Below are 21,770 nucleotides of genomic sequence, written 5' to 3'. Positions count from 1 at the left end.
TAAAAAAACAAAACATTGAAGAGACATATTTGTCATTTAGTTAAATCAAATATTTCAATTTTAAAATCGTTTCCACAGAACGTGGCTTTAATCGGCTTATCACTACCTCCCCAGCTTTGCACTGATGTCTGACTAATAAAGATACTTTTATTGGAACTGTGAGTTGTCAAAATGTAGACGTAGTCTTTAACTGGTCACGTGATTTGGAACGCGCTCGAGATTCTGCTCGACGACACTTCCGCAATTCGGTCTCGAGTTGGACATCTCTAGCCTAAGTACATCCGGGTGAGTGCTCTGACCTTGGTTGGCTGTCATCATGGCGGCTGTCGTTAGGTTGAATTTCGCGTGTCGCAGAGGACTTAAGCGTGAGTACCTTATCTCTGCTTGGATTTAAAGTTTATATTGAATGTGTGTATCTGCGTTATTGTAGTGCATCAATAGCTGAGCGTTTGAAATATGGGGTGCGACGTTGTTACAAGGCGGTGCCTCGAAATATAATCCAACCACAGTGTTGTTACATGCATTATAGCTTCTTGGGGGGTCAAGTAAAATGTTCGTAAATGTTAATTTTCTGTGTTGCTTTGTTGTAATTTTTTATCTTGTGTACATATTCATTGTTATGTTATGTACATATTCATGTATGTATGTACATAAATAATAAATATAAATATAAAATAAATATGCTTTGTCTTGTGGCCATTTAAGTCATGCTTTTTTCTTGTCTATTCAGCTCTGTTCCTCCGAAGCACTTTGCTGGCCAGGCCGCTGCTTGTATCTCACAAATGCCAGGAGCATCCCTACCAGCTGACAACAAGGATTAATGCTTTGCACGGTAAGTGTAGAGGGACATGCACATATTCTGTGGATCTTGCTAATACATTTTTAACTGAAGGGATGAGTTGCTTGAGTCACTGTTCAGGAAGAAAACTGCTGATGTACCTGTTTTACCAACTTCTTAAGTTGAATCTCTAAGTTTTGGAGTGTTTTTATCAATCCAAAAATGCTTAGCTTTGGTGTTTGTAGAGAGCTTGTTTATCGGATGAGATTGTTATCTTTAATCAAGATCATAGTTTTTCAATTTGAGAGTACACTTCAGTTCAGATTTGTTATGCTTTCTCTGAAAACCCTTCTCTTGCACTTATATTTGTTCTTCTCTCATTCAAATCTGTATTTGCGCTCACAGATTTCCCACTTTCCTCACACACTTAACGATTATCAGTTACAGTTTCTATATGTACCAGAAGACAAGTGACTTCAGAGCTAGTTTTTCAGGATCCGTGTGTGATTGTGTAAGCTCTAGCAGGCCGCATAACACATGCTTCTCATAGCTCTGTTAGAAACAAACCTTTTAAATGAAACCGTCAAATACCTGGACTGCCAGCCCACACAATGAAGCCTTTTGGTGATGCATATGCATTCCTTATATAAAGAAAGCTCTGTGTCTGAAATGCATCACATCCACAGCATTTCCTATCTTGACTTTCAGGCCAGCAGACAGCCAACCCCGTTTAACCTACAAATATATTTTTAAAAATAGAAAGACTGGACTTCATTTCAAAGACTATGGGAAATAATCAAGACTGTAGCCTCAAATGTGATGAATGTTCAGCATTGAATGGGCTCTCCTTTTCATACCAGCCATTAACATTATGGTCTCAGGAGTGTAGTACATCTGCTTCTGCTCTGTTGAAAATGTGAGTTTCTGCTATATATACCAATGCCTGATGACACACAAGCTCAGACATTAAACACAGAACCGTCTTACAAATCAGTTTAGCATTAATTTTTGGTCTCATTTGATGTGCAGCAAAACCTAAATCTAACTAGCTCAATACTATCAATCTACAGAATGGAAGACCGTGCATATTTAGCCCCCTAAATTCTTCGGTAATTCTTTGGTCATTTTTGAGGTGAGGTGGTTCACACCATTGCTGACTTTCAAGTGCCAAGGAGGTGAGGGGATTGTAGCAGGTATAGGTAATCAGGCAGAAAGTGCATTGATGGAATAGGTTTTCATTGACAGAGTTTAATAAAAAGAAATTTCTTTCAGTGTGGGCGATCTGCAGAAACTGTCTAGCTGTAGGCAAGTAGTAGTAGTCCTATTTATATCTACAAAAAAAGGTGCAACCAAGTGAGAAACTAAAAACATACCACTTCCTTCAGGAATGGAAGGAAATATTGTTTCCTTGTGTCACTCAAGAAAAAGTTCAATTAGGAACCTTTATATAAACGCATTATATGTAAAAACTAGACTGCATAGTTTATTCATTATGGACTGTTGGGGATATGCATGGAGCACAAATTATAATAATTGGGATTATAACTCTTGGGTTGAGGATGATGAAATGTTTGGTAGCGTCGGTGACACGGACATACTGCAGCGTATAAGTCAGCAGATAAAGGAGAGTTTGATTTGAAGCCTCAACGGAGTAGTACGGGTACAGCTTCTTGACTGGCGGCCACGGGAGGAGAAGATCAGATGGTGCAGCGGCATAAGCAAGGGAGACAGCTTCACTAACTGCTAATTTGCATGTTGCGGCGTACACCAGCAACGTCCTTGCAATCAATCAATGTGCTCGATGTGTCTCTTTTTCTTTGTACTATGGGGTAATTCTGTTGGGTTTTTCTTAAGGTCAATAAACTAGTTCCTCGTCCTGAGACTAATTATTAAAAAGAAAACTGTTGTATAGAATAAAAGGAAAACGAATCGAGTTATTCTGCGTCCCTTGTGGTCATTCAGGCCTGTTTCAAGTTTGGGCAGTTGAAGCCATAAACACTCCAGTAATTTGACAGGGTCCACCTTGTCTGCAGCATCTGTTTCTCTCGTCACAGCACAGATTTTTGAGTCTGCTGTTCCTCTTGGTTTACAGTGGACTCTGTCTCCAAAGCTGCTTCTCGGCACTGGACAGCAGAGAGAGCACTGAGTGTCTTGTTGCTTGCCATGGGACCTGTAGCCTATTTCAACCATGGCCCAATCGTGGATTTCTCACTGGCTGCTGCCCTGACACTGCATGGACACTGGTAAGAAGGCTAGTATGAATCCCAACATTGATTTTACAAATCAATGTTACTTCTCTATAAATTACTTCTCTATAAATGTTTTTTTTTGTGTGTTTTCTCTACATGTAACATCATCGTTCAACTTTTTGTCAACTTTGCTCTTTTCATCAGTGTCTGTCATCGTCATACTGTGGCGTAGAAACTTAATTTCATCTTCAAAAGCGTCTATCATCTTTAAAGGTTCAAGGCTATTTAAATCCGCATCCTCGTACCTTCTATACTTTTCAACTTTTAAGCGTTTAAACATCGGGTGGTTTTTGTTAAATTTTCAGCTTTTTCATTAGTGTGTCTTGCGTGGGCACGTTTTTTTTAAGAAAGAACCTCTGTCTTTAACTCGTCACTACAGCCACAATTTTCACTCTACTGAAAAAAACAACAGTTGATAAACTGTAGTCATACCTGTCTTCTTTCCAATGATGTCTCTGGATAAGCCACCAGACCTATATTTGAATCGCTATCGATCTCAAAGCGCAGAGAGATCCTGAATTTCTCCCAAAGACTCTAATGATAATGGAAAAAAAACAGGAGGAGACATATTTTCAAATTGCAACTGTGGCTACAAGCTTTCGTCCTCAAACATAAAATTAACTCCAGTTGTTCAGGGAAGCCTTGAGATTCATAACATGAAAATATTTTTGTAATAATTTTTATGGTTTTGCTGGAATACGCCTATTTATCAAGGGTGAAAGTCTGCTTTCAGAGCAGAGTAAGTCTGATTTTTCCGCCATTCGTCTCCATTGCGATGGCGCAGCTGCAGATTTGACTTACAGGTCAAACTCCTGATGCTCAGTGTACACTGCAGTTCCATGCTTATTACTGATTACTCAAATACACTATTGGATTGTGTAGTAATTAAGCACACACTTACTTTGCATGCTTTCAAAATAAAAGCACCAAACCAAATAATTAGCTTTAATAGCAATATTTCTGATTTTGGCTGGGTAATTATGACTATTTAAAGATAGATTAACAGTTTAGTAATTACCCACACATGCTTCCTCTAGATCCTTTCAAATAAAAGCACCAATGCAATTTATTTGCTTTACGTTTCTGGTTCTAACTGAATAATTACCAATCGTTAATGAGACTATTTTACAGTTCATCAAATAACCACACACATATCCATAAGAAAATGCACAGTGAATGCTTCCATGCTGAATTTATTCCTGAAGGATTGCTGAAAGTAGCTGAAACATTTTAAAACGGATGAAAATAGCTCAAGCATGTAAAGCATAGATGAATGTATCTGAAGAAGATAGGGAATTGTTTAAACAGCGCTCAATATTTGCAGAAGAAGCTAAACTAGTTAAATTTCAAATGGAGGAAACTTGAAAAAGATTTGCTGAAATTAAAGAACTCCTGGAAATCAAAGATGTGTGTAAAGGTTTGCTTAATTTGTTAAAATATGGCCTAAAGTATCAAAATGGCTAAATATTGTAATTTAATAGTTTTGATTTTCAAGAGCTGAATGATGAGTAGCTCAACGTTTTGGAAATATTTAATACAGCTGAAATTTGCTGCAGAACAAGAAGTTGAATTTAAATTGTAAAATAGTTTCATTAACTAGTCATAATTAACTAGTCAAATGCTGAAACATGATATTTAGGCTAAAGAGTTAGATTGGTGCTTTAATTTTGAAAGGAATTTGAGGAATTAAGAAAGCTTAGTTAGTAGCACTACAAGTTTAGTGCTGTTATTTTGAAATGATTTACAGGAAGCTTGTGTGGGTAATTGTTAAATTGTAAAATTGTCTCTAACTAGTCATAATAAACCAGTAATTACTTATAGATTCATTACCGATTCACAATTAACCATTCATATGCAGAAATTATGCTATTTAAGCTAAAAATTTAGATTGGTGCTTTTATTTTGAAAGAATGTGGAAAAGGCCTGTGCAGGTATTTGCTAAACAGTATATTAGTCTAATTAACTAGTCATAATAAACCTGTTGAAAGCAGAAATATTGCTATCTTTAGCTAAAGATCAGGATTGGGGCTTTTATTTTGAAAGCATTTGGAGGAGGCGTGTGTGCTTAATAGCTAAACTGTAAAACAGTCACATCAACCAGTCACAATTACTCATTCAAAAGCAAAAATAGTGCTATTAAAGCTAAAAGTTGGAGTGGTGCTTTTGTTTTGAAGGATTCAGAGGAAGTGTCTGATTAATTACTAAACAATCAAACAGTGTAATGTAGTTCATTACACTGTTTGATAGTTTAGTAATTAATCAGTAATATGCGTAGAGCTGCTACAATGGGCATCAGTAGTTTGACCTGTCAGTCAAAGCTGCAGCTGCGTCGTTGTAATTGAGATGAAAGGCAGGAAAGTCAGTCAACTCTTGAATGATTGTCATCTTTTTAATTTCTTTTAACACGTTATTAAAACGTTGTTTTGACGTAGTCAACTTTGACGTCAGCAGCTCAATCAGCATTTTCCAGCGTTGCGGCAGCAGATCAGCTCTCCGTAATTTCTGAGAAATTAGTTTTTCTAGTTTGTGGTCTGAGGTTTTTCTAACAGTATTGTCTACCCTGCCTGTATTAGAACATAAGTCAGTATAAGGGTATCTTCATCAGTTCTTCTCAAAAATCAACTTGAATTATTACCAATCTTATACAAACACAAGCATTACAGAAAATTCCAGTTGTAAAAAGTATTTCTCTCAACTTTATTCAATTCAATTCAATTCAATTTTATTTATATAGCGCCAAATCACAACAAAGTTGTCTCAAGGCACTTTACAAAGTAAGGTTTAAGACCTCACCCAACTAAACCCAACAAATCTCACATACAGCAAGCATTTAATTTGACAGCAACAGTGGAGAGGAAAAACTCCCTCTCTAACGAGGAAGAAACCTCCAGCAGAGCCAGGCTGGATGTGGGCAGCCATCTGCCTCGACCGGTTGGGGTGAGAGGATAAAGAGAGAGAAAAGCACAGCAACAACAACAACAAGCAACAACAGAGCACAGGCAGGATGGTTGGATCCGCAGCTGGCCATCACAGACACAAAGCTCCAATGATACCTGTAGGTTAGAGTAGAGTAGAGTAGAGTAGAGTAGAGTAGAGTAGAGAGGCACAACTACTGGAGAGAAAGAGACAAGGTTAGTTAGACATGGGACAATGATGGGAGCTTATGGGACAGAGGAGGTAGAAGGAAACAGAGGAGCTCAGTGTATAAATTAAGTCCCCCAGCAGTCTATGTCTATTGCAGCTTAACTAAGAGATGGTTCCTGTGACTGACAATCATTGCCAGTGACCTGAACCATCTCTAACTATATTTATCAAAAAGAAAGGTTTTAAGCCTAATCTTAAAGGTGGAGAGTGTGTCAGCTTCTCGAACCTGAAGAGGGAGCTGGTTCCAGAGGAGAGGAGCTTGGTAGCTAAAAGCTCTGCCCCCCGTTCTACATTTAAACACTCTAGGAACCACAAGTAGCCCAGCGCTCTGAGAACGAAGCGTTCTGCTGGGAGCATAAGGAACCATGAGGTCTTTAAGATAAGAAGGAGCTTTATCATTGAGTACTTTGTATGTGAGTAGGAGAATTTTAAATTCTATCCTACATTTTACAGGCAGCCAGTGCAGAGAAGCTAATGTAGGAGAAATGTGATCTCTCTTTCTAAGTCCTGTCAGAACTCTGGCTGCAGCATTTTGAATGAGCTGTAGGCTTTTTAAGGAGCTGTTAGGACATCCTATGAGTAAGGAGTTACAGTAGTCCAGCCTAGAGGTAACAAATGCATGGATCAGTTTCTCTGCATCGCTCTGAGAGAGGATGCTTCTGATTTTAACTATATTTCTAAGGTGGAAGTAGGCGGTTCTGGAGATTTGTTTAATGTATGATGTAAAAGAGAGATCCTGGTCAAACATGACACCAAGGTTCCTCACAGTAGAATCTGAAGCTAATGTTATGCCATCCAGGGTGGCTATCTGACTCAATAGTGTCTCTCTCAGATTTTTAGGCCCAACAATAAGAATCTCGGTTTTATCTGAGTTTAGTTGAAGGAAGTTTTGGGACATCCAGGATTTGATGTCTTTTAAACAACCCTGAATTTTGACTAGTTGATCTGTTTCATTTGGTTCCAAGGACATGTATAGCTGAGTATCATCTGCGTAAAAATGAAAATTAATAGAATGCTTTCTAATAATCTCACCTAGAGGAGACATGTATAAGCTAAACAGAATTGGACCCAGCACAGAACCCTGTGGAACTCCATAGCTAATCCTTGTGCGTGTGGAGAATTTATCATTAACATGAACAAACTGGAATCTGTTCAACAAATAGGATTTAAACCATCCCAATGCTGTTCCATTAATCCCGATTCTATGTTCTAGTGTCTGTAATAGAATGTGATGATCAATTGTATCAAATGCAGCACTAAGATCTAACAGGACAAGGACAGAAACTAGACCATTGTCCGAAGCTAATAGAAGATCATTAGTGACTCTAACCAGAGCTGTTTCTGTGCTATGATGTTTTCTAAATCCTGACTGAAAATCTTCATACAGGTTATTCCCACTAAGGTGGTCGGATAATTGTTTAGCCACGATTTTTTCCAGAATCTTGGAAATAAAGGGTAAATTTGAAATGGGCCTATAGTTGGCTAGTTGTCCAGGGTCAAGGGTTGGTTTTTTCAATAGAGGTTTGACCACAGCCACCTTAAAAGCCTGTGGTACATAGCCTAGTTGTAAAGATTGGTTGATTTGATTTAATATGGATGAGCTGATTAAAGGTAGAACTTCTTTGAGTAATCTGGTTGGGATTGGATCTAAAAGACAAGTGGACGACTTGGAAGAGTTGATTATTGAGGTTAACTCCATATGAGTTATGGGGGAGAAGCTGTCTAGGTAAGACAGAGGATTTAATAAATTTAAAGTTAATGGATCTAGACAGTGCTTTCTGTCATTTGGAAGAAGTCGCTGCTGAATGTTTTTTCTAATGATAATAATTTTATTAGTAAAGTAGTTCATAAAGTCATTGCTGCTGAGATTTAAGGGGATAGTAGACTCAATACAGCTATGACTCTTTGTCAGCCTGGCTACAGTGCTGAAAAGAAACCTGGGGTTGTTTTTGTTTTCCTCAATTAGGGAGGAATAATATGTTTTTCTAGCAGCACAAAGTGCTTTTTTATATTTCATTAGACTGTCCTTCCATGCAATGCAGTTTACATTTATTTTGTTGGAACGCCACTGTCTTTCTAGTTGTCTAGTCCTTTGCTTTAGACTGTGGATGTCTGAGTTATACCACGGAGCTAACCTCCTCTGATTCACTGTCTTCTTCTTCAGAGGAGCCACTGTGTCTAACATTGTACGTAGAGAAGCTGCAGCATCATCTACAAGACAGTCAACCTGTTCATAAGGATTAAGGTGACTGTTCTCTGTGTATCTGCAAGACATTGAGGCAAAAGATGATGGAATCATCTGCTTGAATCTGGCAACAGCATTGTCAGATAAACATCTGCTATAGTAACATTTCTTTCCAGCTGTTATAGGGTCAGTTGTGCTAAATTCAAAAGTTAATAAGAAATGGTCAGATAACAGAGGGTTTTGGGGAAGAACTATTAAATTATCAATTTCAACTCCATATGTCAGGACAAGATCTAGAGTGTGGTTAAAACGATGAGTGGGTTCATTTACCTGCTGTGTAAAACCAATAGTGTCTATTAAGGAGTTAAAAGCAGTGCTGAGACAGTTGCTGTCAACATCTGCATGAATGTTAAAGTCTCCCACTACAATGACTTTATCTGTGCTAAGAACTAAGTCAGATAAGAATTCAGAGAATTCAGTTAAGAACTCTGAATATGGAGCAGGAGGACGGTAAACAATACAAAACACAACTGGTTTCTGAGTTTTAGAGTCTGGGTGAGAAAGGCTCAGAGTGAGGCTCTCAAATGAGTTATAACTATGTTTAGGTTTAGGAGTAATTAATAAATCTGATTTATAAACTGCTGCTACTCCTCCACCTCTACCTGTACTTCTTGGAACATGATAGTTGATGTGACTCATTGGAGTCGACTCATTTAAAGTAACATATTCATCCTGCTGCAGCCAGGTTTCAGTGAGACAGAACAGATCTATGTGATGGTCACTTATCAAGTCATTTATTAAAAAGGATTTAGATGAGAGAGATCTGATATTTAATAAACCACACTTTATTAGCTTACTGTTACTTTGTTCCGTAAGAGGAACTGTTTTGATGTTTATTAAATTCTGGTAAGTCACTCCTCTTTGATTTGTTTGTGACTTGTATAGTTTAGGTGGTCGAGAAGCAGACACAGTCTCTATGCGATAACTAAGACTAGGAGTGGGTCGCGGCTGTAGAGAACATGCAGAGAGGCGTGTAAGACTGCGACTCTGCGTCCTGGGCTCCACTCTGAGTTGTCACGGAGTGGGGGGACTAAGCAACATGGCCATGTTACTAGAAAGCAGAGAGGCTCCGTTCAACGTGGGATGGACGCCGTCTCTTCTAATCAGCCCAGGTTTTCCCCAAAAAGTGCTCCAATTAGCCACAAAGCCCACATCGTTTGCAGGACACCACCTAGACAACCAGCGGTGGAGCGATGACAGCCGGCTATACATGTCATCGCTGGTCACATTGGGGAGGGGTCCAGAGAAAACTACGGAGTCCGACATTGTTTTGGCGAACGAACACACCGACTCAATGTTAGTTTTAGTGACTTCCGATTGGCGTAACCGGGCGTCATTAGCTCCTGTGTGTATTACGATCTTAGCGTACTTACGTTTATCCTTAGACAGGAGCTTAAGATAAGACTCAATGTCGCCCGCTCTGGCCCCAGGCCATCTTTATGTAACATTAAAACACGGATCAGGGATGTATTTATAATTGCATTACATGAAGTTTTAGTCCTGTGCAAATTGCTATATTTGAAACTCTTTTACCCGTTTACTAACTTTCCCAAAATAAAGACTAGCCATTCAAGCTTTGCTATCAGCAGTTATTAATTCAGCCTGAGTTAGCACTATCTCTGTTTGCAGACTTTAAAATGTGGCTTGAGCTTAGTGTCACTTCAGTGAGTCTAATCATCAGCCAGTGCACAGACTGAACAACATGGCATCTGCTGGCCACAAATACCAGTCACCACCACTATTGGGTCACCTTAAGTTACACCTTATTGAGCACCTCCAAAGTGTCATTAACCACAATCAGTTCAAAGTAAATTCCAATATCATTTGGCATTAAAGCCCCATGGCACAACTTGACTGAACATGACGTTTTGTTGCTTTCAAGAGTGGTTAAACTAGTCTGGTGCCATTAGAACACAGTGATCTTAAAATTTAGGCGAAATGAGCCAAAAACAATCAAGAAAAATCAAATGATCATATGGGTAATAGAAAAAACGGAGAAAAGGAAAAATTCTGACTCACTGAATGTAGGTTACATATCTAATTTCCCAGAGTATGCCTAACTTGTGCATACAACTGTACAAGAATTACTGTAGTTGTAGTAGTATTTCATATAACATTGAAGGTACAAAATATTAAGAGATTAGATTTAAGAGTTTCAAGGTTCATTTGAGTGGAAAGTGCATCTTAGGCTTAGGAAATAAGTCACTATGGTATTTTTCTGCTTACAGGTACAACAGCAAATTTTTTTATTAACTGTGTTGCTCTAACTGGATATGTGTGTGCAAAGAATAAATGCCTACTGATGTTCTAGAATTTAGTATTGAAAATGTCATACCTTTTTTACTGACTGCTCACTTTTTTTTTTCTTTTGGCTCAGGGGTGTAGGCCAGGCATTGACGGACTATGTTCATGGGGATGCTAAGGTCAAGATTGCCAAAACAGGTCTCTTCCTACTGTCCACAATCACCTTTTCAGGTCTTTGCTACTTCAACTACAATGATATTGGCATCTGCAAAGCCATTGCTCTTCTCTGGGGCAAATGAACATTACTGAGAGCTGGGAAGCTGGAATCAGAGTTGTTTCAACTTGTTGTTGTCTCAATCTTATAAATGTATAACTCTTACTATTAAAATGATTCCTTGATATGTCATTCTAACTGAAGATAAGCTCTGTCTTGGTGTCAATATATTTATATTTGGGTGATTAGCTTTTGCTCACTTGAATAACTTTTATTCACTTTGAATTAAAGTGGACTTCCTCCATAATTTTATCAAAAGTAACAAAGTAACATGTCCAGTCATGTAATATCACTAGCAGCTCTATTTGAAATTCATATTTATGGAATACAAATAAGTAAAAAATTACATCAGTTTTGGCTCTTTTTGCAGTTCATGTTTTTAACCCTAGAGTGACAAAGCTACAGATTTAGATAGTATAATGTATGTGAGCTTACATACTTATCCACATCTACTCTGCTAAAGATTGGCTAAAAGTAAATGCCAGATTTGCCGCCTCAATTTTCATCATCTTCAGTCCCGGTATGCATCTCCTACACAAAAGCAAAAAGACTTTTACAGTGCACAGACATTTGTGTTGAATAACACAAACAGTTGTGGTATGCTGTGCTCTGCCAATCAAAACATGAACAGAGATGACAACATGATGCCCCAATAACGTGTTATTTAATGAAGGACTTACATTTTCCCTCTGTTGTGTGAAAAGGCAGACACTAAATTAATGAGACACTTTCTGAAATGAAAATGTACTTTATTTTGGCCATTATAAAAAATTGTAAGACACTTGTTAACATACAGTCATGGGTTATTACTCATTGAATACAGCTCACATTTATACCATTTTGTGTGAAATCTGGATTTCATTACTACAATAGAATTAATGATCTGTAAACTCTAAATCTCTAAACTGTTCAATATTGGGTAAATAAAGACAAGGTTTTTGGTGGTGCTTGGGTGAAGCCTCAGGTGGGACTGTGTAATTGTTTTTACTTTGAAATCATTAATCCTTTGATACTATTTTAAATTGAGTATGGTCATCAACTTCATCAGAAGATTTAGAATGCAAGACCAATTTCTTCATAGAGGGATTGTTCTCCACAGGCTCAAATCCCAAGAACTTTCCCAGGTACGCAGATGACTCAAATGTATACATGTTCGATGCAGGCAGAGCCCGTAAGTAGAACACAGCATTGTGTTTGCTTTCAGCAATCTTGTCTGGAAGATCCTGTAGGTAAACATTTCTTATTTACAAAATGCTGTAACAACAAACAATGAAATACTTTTTTAGATTCTAAAAATACTACCTACTACTGCAATCATCTGATCAAATTGTACGACACTAAAAATATGCACACATGTTTGTTTTTTTTATCAAGAAATTTGTTACAGTATCTTTTAATACTCTTAAGCTAAACAGAGGCTAACATTACACACCGTGCGACAGGAGCACAGGTGCAGCTGGTGGGCGCCCGTGCTGCTATCACACTGTGTAATCCGTGAGAGGCCCATAGAGACCAGCTTAATTGATAATAACGTTATTACTAGTATAGCAGTAATATATTAGGTATCACAAATTTATCTATGAAATAGTTACCAATAAGACAAAGTTGTGGCTTATTTCTGCCTCTTTGGTCACATTACACCCCCTCCCATTTTACTGCATGGTTCTGTCTGTTGACAGTTGTTCTAGATCCTATAGACACTACTGAGTGAGATAGTCAGATTGTCAACGGTTAAAGCAGCAACGTTTTCACGGTCTACAAAGCACAAATCCGGCCATCAGAAACTAAAAGAAAGGTTTAACAAAGCATTGAGAAGAATGGCCGACAATAACTTTCAAACTTTTTTTTAAAGAAAAATGTGTTTATTCATGGAGCCTTCTCTGCAGTATAATGTTAGCACTTCTTTCATAGCCGACACTCTATGTACTGTCCTTGCAATCCATGCCCTAGACAGCCAGCAAGCAGAATAAAAAATGTCCACAAAAGACATTCATTTCTTGCATTATATTACAAGTTGTAAACCATGAGCTGCTAACATTTCTCCTTCTCACTGCTGAAGCTTTCTTACAAATAGGGAAAATACGTCTAAGACAGGGGTGTCAATCTCAAACCAGTCTCTTACTGGTTTTCCAACTCTCTCTCCCCCAGAGCCTGCTGATTACCTAGATCTGGTGTGTTCAGGCAATCAGCAGCTGGATGAGCCAACTGGCACACCTATTCAAGGTAATCAGCAGGAAGAGTTGGTAAACCAGCAGGGGAACCCAGCCTTTATGACTGCAGCTTGACACCATTGGTTTAAGATGTGCTTTTTGACGAAGGCGGTAAAAGCGCTCACTTGAACTACTTCCCAAGATCCAAGTAGGACCTCTCACTCTGACAGGTTTAAAGAATCAATCTTTTAAAACTTTTACTCCTCACCTGAAAGGCATCACACCCTTAATTCAATAGCGTACATTATACACTATTAAATGTGAAATAATTTAATAGTAATTTGGACTGAATACTGATAGATACATACATACACAAAACAAATAAGTGGTCCTGCAGCTAGAACTCACAACCTTGATATTAGCCTATAACTTCTAGCACCGCCCCTGGATAGCAGTGCCCTGCATTTCTGTCCCTGTCTAAACAACTTTAATCAACCTGATTATTCTTACCATTTCCTGAGAATATATTTCATTCCTCTCATTGCAGCATACCACCATCTTTTTCTTTTCTTTATTGCTGTACAGAATGGCAGCTCTCCCTGCTGAGTTTGAAGTGGATTCCATGTACATATGGAGGAAGAATTTGCAGCCTGAAAACAGACACAAAAAATTATACACCTATCAGACATAACATGTAACCACCTTGTTATGTTATGATGGTCCAAATTGGTCAAGCACATTCTGTAATTCCTGGGTTTTATGAGGTGGGGCCTTCATGGGTCAGATTTGTCCTGCATAACCACAAATGACCAAGTGGATTAAGACTTGAGGAATTTGGAGGTAAAGAAAGACCTCATAATTATTGTGGAGCTTAAACCATTCCTGAAGTATTCTAGAGCAATACCACAGCCATCAGGAAATAGTTTCCATGATGGGGTGTACATGGTCTATAGCAATGCTTAGGTAGATGGCATGTGTCAAAGTAATATTCACATAAAAGGCCAGACCCTAAGGTTTTCCAGCAGAACATTACTTACATCACATCACACTTGCTCTGGTGACATGTGTGTCTATGTATGTCCACGTCAATAGAGCAGTTGCTTTCATTGCTCAGTTCTGATGCTTTATGATGGCGGACAGGGAGTCGGGGACAGAAGTCACCACTGACGCCTTCATTAGTCTGTTGCTACGAAGGCCAAAACATAACACAGTTGGAGCTACAGTAGCTCACGTGTTCACTTCACAGATCAGCCTTCACTCCCCATGTGCATGAGTGAGAACTGGCCGCCAGTTCACCACTGCTCCTTCCTTTTGACACTGACTACTGCAGATTTTGGACTTGCTTGTAATGTGAAGTGTGACGCCAAATATTCACTTGCTGCCTAATATATACCACCCACTAACCCCATAATGAAGAGATAATCAGTATTCTACATTTCAACTTATGATATTCATAATCAATATATGTATGAATTGCATTAAAAGCATCTAACATTGTGAGGTTGACCTGCCGACCATGGTAAAATGTATGTCTAACATGCAGTTGATCATAGTATTGTCACAGTTCGTGTATTTTTTTGTTTACTTGTTTGGCTACATCTTACTGGTATATCTTACTAAGCTCTGATGACTTCGGTATGTCACATGCTCGAAGTAAGTTCTCATCATCTAGGAACAGGCATTTGTTGTCCTTGCTTTGGATCAGATGTCCACGTGGGCTAATATTGACGGATATTTGGAAATTATCACAATCCACACCTGAATTACGAAGAGAATTTTTTTTTAGGACATAAATAATAAAAACATGCATCTCCAATCTTTAGGGGGAATGCTGCAGCAAATTCGAAATATCATACCTTTTTCAGGCCCTACAAATAGAGAGCAGTAGACAAAAAGGAGGTTATACTAACAGATTAATAATAGATACAATATTGTGAGATTATGCTATAAACAAAAATTTGTCCTATTAGGGAAAAAGTATAAAATCACCTTTTTCAAAGTAAAAGCCATTGTCATATATATCAACAAAATCAATGAAACAGTTGTCCATCACATACACCTGGTTGGAAAAGAAACCCAAACTTATTAGCTGTTACAAGCTGTAGGACAGTATGAAGATATTTATAATTAAAGTAACCAGTGGACATATTTATAACTGACTTCATATAGTTAACAAACAGACAGGTGAGAAAAGAGAAAACAATATTCATGACTGAAAGAATGTTGCAGACGTTGTCTCAAATTGTTACGCACAGGTGCACTGTAGAGTGAAAGTAAGGAAAAGGTTAAAGTGAGGTTTTGTTGTATGGGTATGGAAGACAACAAGATAAATCAAACTACTCTACGTACTGGTGAATGATGTATTAGAACAGGATGTAAAACATAAGCTATGGACATAATGAAGTCAACATGAGAACATCTTTTAGAGTAATTGTGTTCCACCTTATTAAGGAAACTTACAGAAACAGGTAAACAACAGCTTCTTTTTTTATTTTTGTATATGCAATATTTATATCGTCTTTTTCCCCTTAAAAAGCAGCCTAGACATGTACAGCTATTTTTTTTTTTTTTTTTATCAAATAGTTTTGGATTCGTTAACTTAAATGGTTGGTACTACCTTCTGAGATGTCCACAATTGCAACATTAAGTTGAATGCTAATCATGTCCATATTGTTACAGTGTGTGCACATTTGTACAGTCATTTTTCGAGTTACTTTTCACCTTATTCTAGCTAATGTAGCGTTTACCTAGGTGATGAATGCTCAGCCAGCATAAGAGCAAAATTCAAAGTTAGTTTGACTTCTGTTATGTGATAGATTAAAAGTCTGGGGCTTTTTCTATGAGCCGTTTATCAAAAAAGCATATACCAAACGTTTTATGCTGATCCACATCATTTGTACAATACATTATGCGAATAAGTGAGTTACTGTAGCAAAAACGATTAAACAAAGACGTGCTAGTGACGTTCTGCATTTTAGTTGTCGTTATTTACTAAAGGCTAAGAGAGAGTCCTGATACTTTACAACAACGAACGTCACGTAGTGTTGAGTTGCAAAGTTTGACGACCACCAGTTTTTAACTGCGGTCAAGTGAGCCGTCGTTCGTTCATCCGTCGTTCAGCCAGCCGCGCTTCAAAAACGTCTTGCGCCCGTATTACGCGCTTTACAGCAGAGCACAAAACACGCTCGTCGCGACTTCCTCTTTTCATAGCGAGACGTCGGTCTGTTCAAAATATGGAAAACTACGAAACAAAATATTGCATATATAGAAAAACTGTCGCCTAATAAAGATCTGTGTACTTTTACTGTAAAATTAAGCATTTATTAGTATTTAAAAATACCATGTCATACTGTAAAACTTTTATAATTAATAACTTAACTTTGGTGCATAGTTCCAGGCTCAGACCACTTCCCCCTGATCTACTAGAGGTGTACTATCACCACACAGAAATCTGTGTATTTTTACTGTATAGTTTAGGATTTATTAGTATTCAAAACTACCATGTCATACTGTAACTGTACGGGCCGTATAGTCTACTTTAATCGTTAATAACTAGACTTTGGTGCATAGTTCCAGGCCCAGACCACATTCACCCTGATCTACTAGAGATGTACTATCACCCCACAAAGATCTGTGTACTTTTACTGTATAGTTTAGGATTTTAGTAGTACCATGTTATGCTGAAATGTGGCCCTTACAGACAAGCATAAAACCAATAAGTACTGTACTACAAACAGTGTAGTGTGTAACTTTCTTTTTTATTGTTTTAAGTCTGTATTGTGAAGAGAGAATAATTGCATTAAATCTAATCCTGAATATTTGGTTATATACATTTTTTATTTACATTGTAATATCTGTTCTTACACATTTTAGTGTTAAAAACTAGAGACGGCAATAACTTTGATAAAACAAACTCCAGACATGGGAAATGGTTTAATGAGAACAAATAACGATTTCAGTATCCATCCATTTTCAACCGCTTTTTCTGGGGGCGGGTCGCGGGGGCAACAGTCTAAGCAAACTCCAAACTTCCCTCTCTCCGGACACTTCCTCCAGTTCAGCCCAGCCCAGGACTTGTTTGCCTTGGGAGACCCTACCAGGGGCATTTAGCCCCCGACAACATAGCTCCCGGGGTCAATCAGGCACACAAACTCCTCCACCATGTTAATGTATGTTTCACACATAAATATTCAGTTTTTGACTGTTCCATGACTTTATATTAAATATTAAACATTTAGTTTCAATATTAAAAGTCACACTTTGGAGTCCTAACAGATGGTAATAAAAGGATTTAATGTGTGTGTGCTTAGCTTCACTCACAGTTTTTTATTTGAAAAGTCACATAATCTGAGCCTGGAACTATGCACCAAAGTCAAGTTATTAATCATCAAAGTTGACTGTATTACAGTATGACATAGTACTTTCAAGTACTGCTAAATCCTAAACTATACAGTAAAAATACATGAATATTTGTGGGGTGATAGTACATCACTAGTAGAACAAGTGGGAAAGTGGTCTGGGCCTGCAACTTTGCACCAACGTCAAGTTATTAATGATCAAAGTTGACTGTATTACAGTATGACATGGTAGTTTTGAATACTAATAAATCCAAAACTATACAGTAAAAATACACAGATCTTTGTGGGGTGATAGCACACCTCTAGTAGAACAAGGGGAAAGTGGTCTGAGCCTGGAACTATGCACCAAAGTCAAGTTATTGATTATCAAAGTTGACTGTATTACAGTATGACATGGTAGTTTTAAATACTAATAATTCCTAAATTATACAGTAAAAATACACGAATCTTTGTGATAGTACACCTCTAGTAGAACAAGGGGAAAGTGGTCTGAGCCTGGAACTATGCACCAAAGTCAAGTTATTGATAATTAAAGTTGACTATACGGCCTATACAGTTACAGTATGAACTGGTAGATTTGAGTACTAATAAATCCTAAACTATACAGTAAAAAGACACAGATGTTTGTGGGGTGATAGTACACTTCTAGTAGAACAAAGGGAAAGTGGTCTGAGCCTGGAACTATGCACCAAAGTCAAGTTATTAATTATAAAAGTTTTACAGTAAGACATGGTAGTTTTAAATACTAATAAGTGCTTAATTTTACAGTAAAAGTACACAGCTCTTTATTAGGCGACAGTTTTTCAACATTTTGTTTCGTAGTTTTCCATATTTTGAACAGACCGACGTTTCGCTATGAAAAGAGGAAGTCGCGACGAGCGTGTTTTGTGCTCTGCTGTAAAGCGCGTAATACGGGCGCAAGACGTTTTTGAAGCGCGGCTGGCTGAACGACGGATGAACGAACGACGGCTCACTTGACCGCAGTAACATTTTAACTGAGGTTAACTGGCTATAGTGTTTTTTTCTAAACCGAACGAGTGAGTTAACAATGGAATGATCACTGTGATCATCACGGAACAATTGCCCGTATTTCGTTAATGCTCTGTCTTGTTTCAGTGATAAAGTTAAACGGGAAGTTTAGTTTACTACGTACCTCTGCTGCTCAATGACGACTGCAACAAATCGTCTCCGAAACCTTTAAAGTAAAGTTGTATACTTTATATTGTTTTCAAAACTGAGTTGTGTCTTTTTCCCATTCTACACAATCTTTGACCTTTTTTCAATTGCTGGAGGAACATTATTTACTTTACCTTCTCTGATTCTGCTTATACTGAACAGGCGCTAGGCTTCACGTAGCACGAGAAGGAGGAGGCAGGACACGGACAACAGTCCGCCTCCCGCAGACCGTGAAAAATGATCCTTCTATTTATGCTATACGTCACGTCTCCAGAAAATGGTAAAACGTTTGGAAATAAGTCAGCTCATTAGTAACACACACAAAAAAGTATTAAAAGTAGAAACTTACAAATTGTATTTTACAGACTACCAGATTTGATTTAGCCTTTAGTCTTAAATCCAGCACTAAATTAGATCCCACACATATACAAATGTTTAACTTGTCTGTGCTTTATACATGAAATGTATGTATCAATTGCACTTTCTTGTCTCACCAACGACATTGTATGTTTTAGAAATAAATCAGATTTTCTATATATTGTTACAATTATGATACACATTGTTTAAATGTTTGTTTCTACTTGTATTAAATGTATTTTTTGACTATCATCATGTGGATGTTTACCACCAGAGGTGGTATTATAAGTCAACTGGCTGTTGACTTATAATAGGCGTCCTCTGTTAAAACCGTTTTTTTAGGTTTACTCGCATGCTGGAACATGCAACAAATGAGTGGCTGGAATGTCTCTTTTTCTAGTTCTGTATAACACATGCTACTGTATATAAATGTTTTTCTGTAAATAATAAAAGGCCAGGCTTTAAGTGATGTACATAGCAAAGTATTTAGATCACAGAAAGCATTTACCATCTTTCACTCAAGACTATGGAAATGACAGTGGACTTTAGGATGAACCGCCTGCCCCCCCTCCCCATCACCATCCCCAATAATTGTGTCTACTGTGGACACAGTTCCTAAGGTCTACAATTTCCCAGGACCTGAAGTGGGACCCCCACATAGACACTTTCCGCAAAAAGCCCATCAGAGGTTGTACATCCTGAGACAGCTCAGGAAGTTCAACCTGCCCCAGGAGCTGCTGCCCATATTCTATACTGCCATCATCCAGTCTGTCCTCTGCACCTTCATCACTGTGTGGGTTTGGTTTAGCCACCAAGCAGGACAGACACAGACTGCAACGGTTGGTGCGGTCAGCAGAGAAGATCATTGGGATTAAGCTTCCATCCGTTGAGCACCTGTACCAGGCCAGACACATAGTCAGCTTCTTCCCCCAGGCTGTTTCTGAGCTGATCTCTAGATCAGAATCAGTTTTAATGGCCGTGTAGTGGCCAAGCTCTAGAGGATAAAAAACTATGTTCAGAACATCCTTGGATGCATTTCTCTATCTTTGGAGTGACAATACCTGCCATCATTATTAAAGGGCCCATATCATGCAAAATCCACTTTTTAGACATTTTGGAGCGTCCCTATGACTCTATGGGTCACATATACACACACTGAGCACGGTAGAAATGCATTTCCTGCTTTTTTCACATTTTGAAAACGTAAATTTTCTCATCCAATGAAAACAGCCACGACCTACTCTGAGGCCGTGTCCCAGTTGTCGTCACACTGGTTGAAAGTTCTCCTTGCAAATCCTGAACCACCACCCCCACAATGATCCCGAACCAAAACTGGACTTCCGCCATTTCCCCCCTCTCACTCACCGTGAACAGACCAGCACGGCAGCGCCCAAGTCCTCCCATAGAAATAGTTCGGTTCTTAGGTGTTCTAACCAACACCAAAGTCTATTCACTTTACCAAGGGATCAACAAGTGAGGATTTGTGGGTCACTTTTATTTTTAACGGACCGGTGCCAGAAACACTGCCTCAGCATTTATACGTATGTGCATTTCAAACGAGGGTGCGTACAATGCTGGATTTGTTTCACGGCTCCTGTTGGAAAAAAAGGACCTATTCCTAAAGTCCGTCATCCACTCACTGAAGTAAGTACATGCTTGATATTTATAATGTTTTAAAATTTTAGTTTGTCCGTTTAAATGTAGTAACCTATGTGTGGGGCAAGTTACTAGCTAGCTATGCTAACGGCTACAGCCAGTCGAGCCTTTGTCCCTTCAAATGTGCTCATGTGGGCTCCTGCAGCCACACACCTGTGTGGAGAAAAGCTAATGGCTAACGGCATCGAGCGGCTACAGGCAGGGAGCGGTGGGTCTAGCGTCTGTCCTTTTTCTGTAATCACATACACCTGTGGGGAACAGCTGATCTTTATCGCCCTTCCAGCGGCGACAGCCAGGAAGCGGTGGGTCTAGCTCGCTGTAGTAAGTTTGTGCTTGATACTTGTGATATCTAAATATGTTAGTTGGGTCTGTTTAAAATGCAGTTACCCACATGTGAGACAAGCTAATCGCTAGCGTCGCTAACGGCTACAGTGAGTCAACTGAGCCTTTGTCCCTTTCAAATGTGCTACTCTGAGTTGGTGCAACCACACACCTGTGTGAGGAACAGCTAATAGCGATGGGCCTTCGATCGGCGACAGGCAGGAAGCGGTGGATCGAGCTTTTGTCCTGTTGACGTGCTGCCGCTCCTGTTTGTGTGTTGCGTTAGCCGTTAGCATGCCTTTAGGCCTTTGCACTTTAGAGCTACAGCTGGTCGATCGCTACAAAAAGAACCTGCAGATGAACGCGGTTATGTTTATTACCCCGTCCTGTCCAGCCTAAATCAACTTGTGATTTGGGGTTATGTCATTGTTCTATCAAATTCTAACATGATTAGTTGGAATGATTAGTGTTGTGTTGCAAACTTAGTTGCTAATTAGTCACATCTCTACAATACCTGCTGCTTATCTGGTCAGTTACCGATAGCTTGTACCATAGCCATTATATTTGTAGGACCAATACAATTTACAGTAAATGTAACAGTCTTTTCTATACTGTAGGGAGCCACATCCCAGTTACCTACATGCAAGGAGGCTGTCAAACAGAGAAATCACTGCAGACTGTTGGTACACAGACATCTGCTGCCCAGCTCAGGAGTGAAGGTATGTAAGTTTGTATGTACCAACAGTAAGATAGGTAATAGAAGATTTTAATTGGTATATACTGTTTAGATTTTATATTTGAATTGTAACAACTGTTTA

At 38.6% G+C, this 21,770-nt stretch overlaps 2 protein-coding genes across 2 annotated transcripts; one reads left to right on the top strand and one right to left on the bottom strand.

The window, feature by feature from the left end:
* Positions 1–210: 210 nt before the first annotated feature.
* sdhdb (succinate dehydrogenase complex, subunit D, integral membrane protein b) lies at positions 211–11,897 on the top strand. Its single transcript, XM_029171322.3, has 4 exons — positions 211–365; positions 731–832; positions 2,871–3,021; positions 10,794–11,897. Exons 1-4 carry the CDS (start codon positions 317–319, stop codon positions 10,957–10,959), a joined length of 468 nt encoding a protein of 155 aa, XP_029027155.1. The 5' UTR covers positions 211–316; the 3' UTR covers positions 10,960–11,897.
* On the bottom strand, positions 11,663–20,043 carry LOC114868033 (uncharacterized). The gene is made up of 8 exons (XM_055514127.1): positions 20,037–20,043; positions 19,671–19,969; positions 18,753–18,783; positions 18,596–18,637; positions 14,941–14,952; positions 14,702–14,842; positions 13,595–13,734; positions 11,663–12,157 (listed from the first exon to the last, which is right to left on the bottom strand). The coding sequence occupies exons 1-8, from the start codon at positions 20,041–20,043 to the stop codon at positions 11,933–11,935; spliced, it is 897 nt and encodes a 298-aa protein (XP_055370102.1). The 3' UTR covers positions 11,663–11,932.
* Positions 20,044–21,770: the final 1,727 nt, after the last annotated feature.

This window comes from Betta splendens, chromosome 13 (assembly GCF_900634795.4).
Source record: "Betta splendens chromosome 13, fBetSpl5.4, whole genome shotgun sequence".
Lineage (NCBI taxonomy): Eukaryota > Metazoa > Chordata > Actinopteri > Anabantiformes > Osphronemidae > Betta > Betta splendens.
Note: the sequence above shows the minus strand (reverse complement) of the source record. Positions and strands in the feature narration are given on the sequence as shown.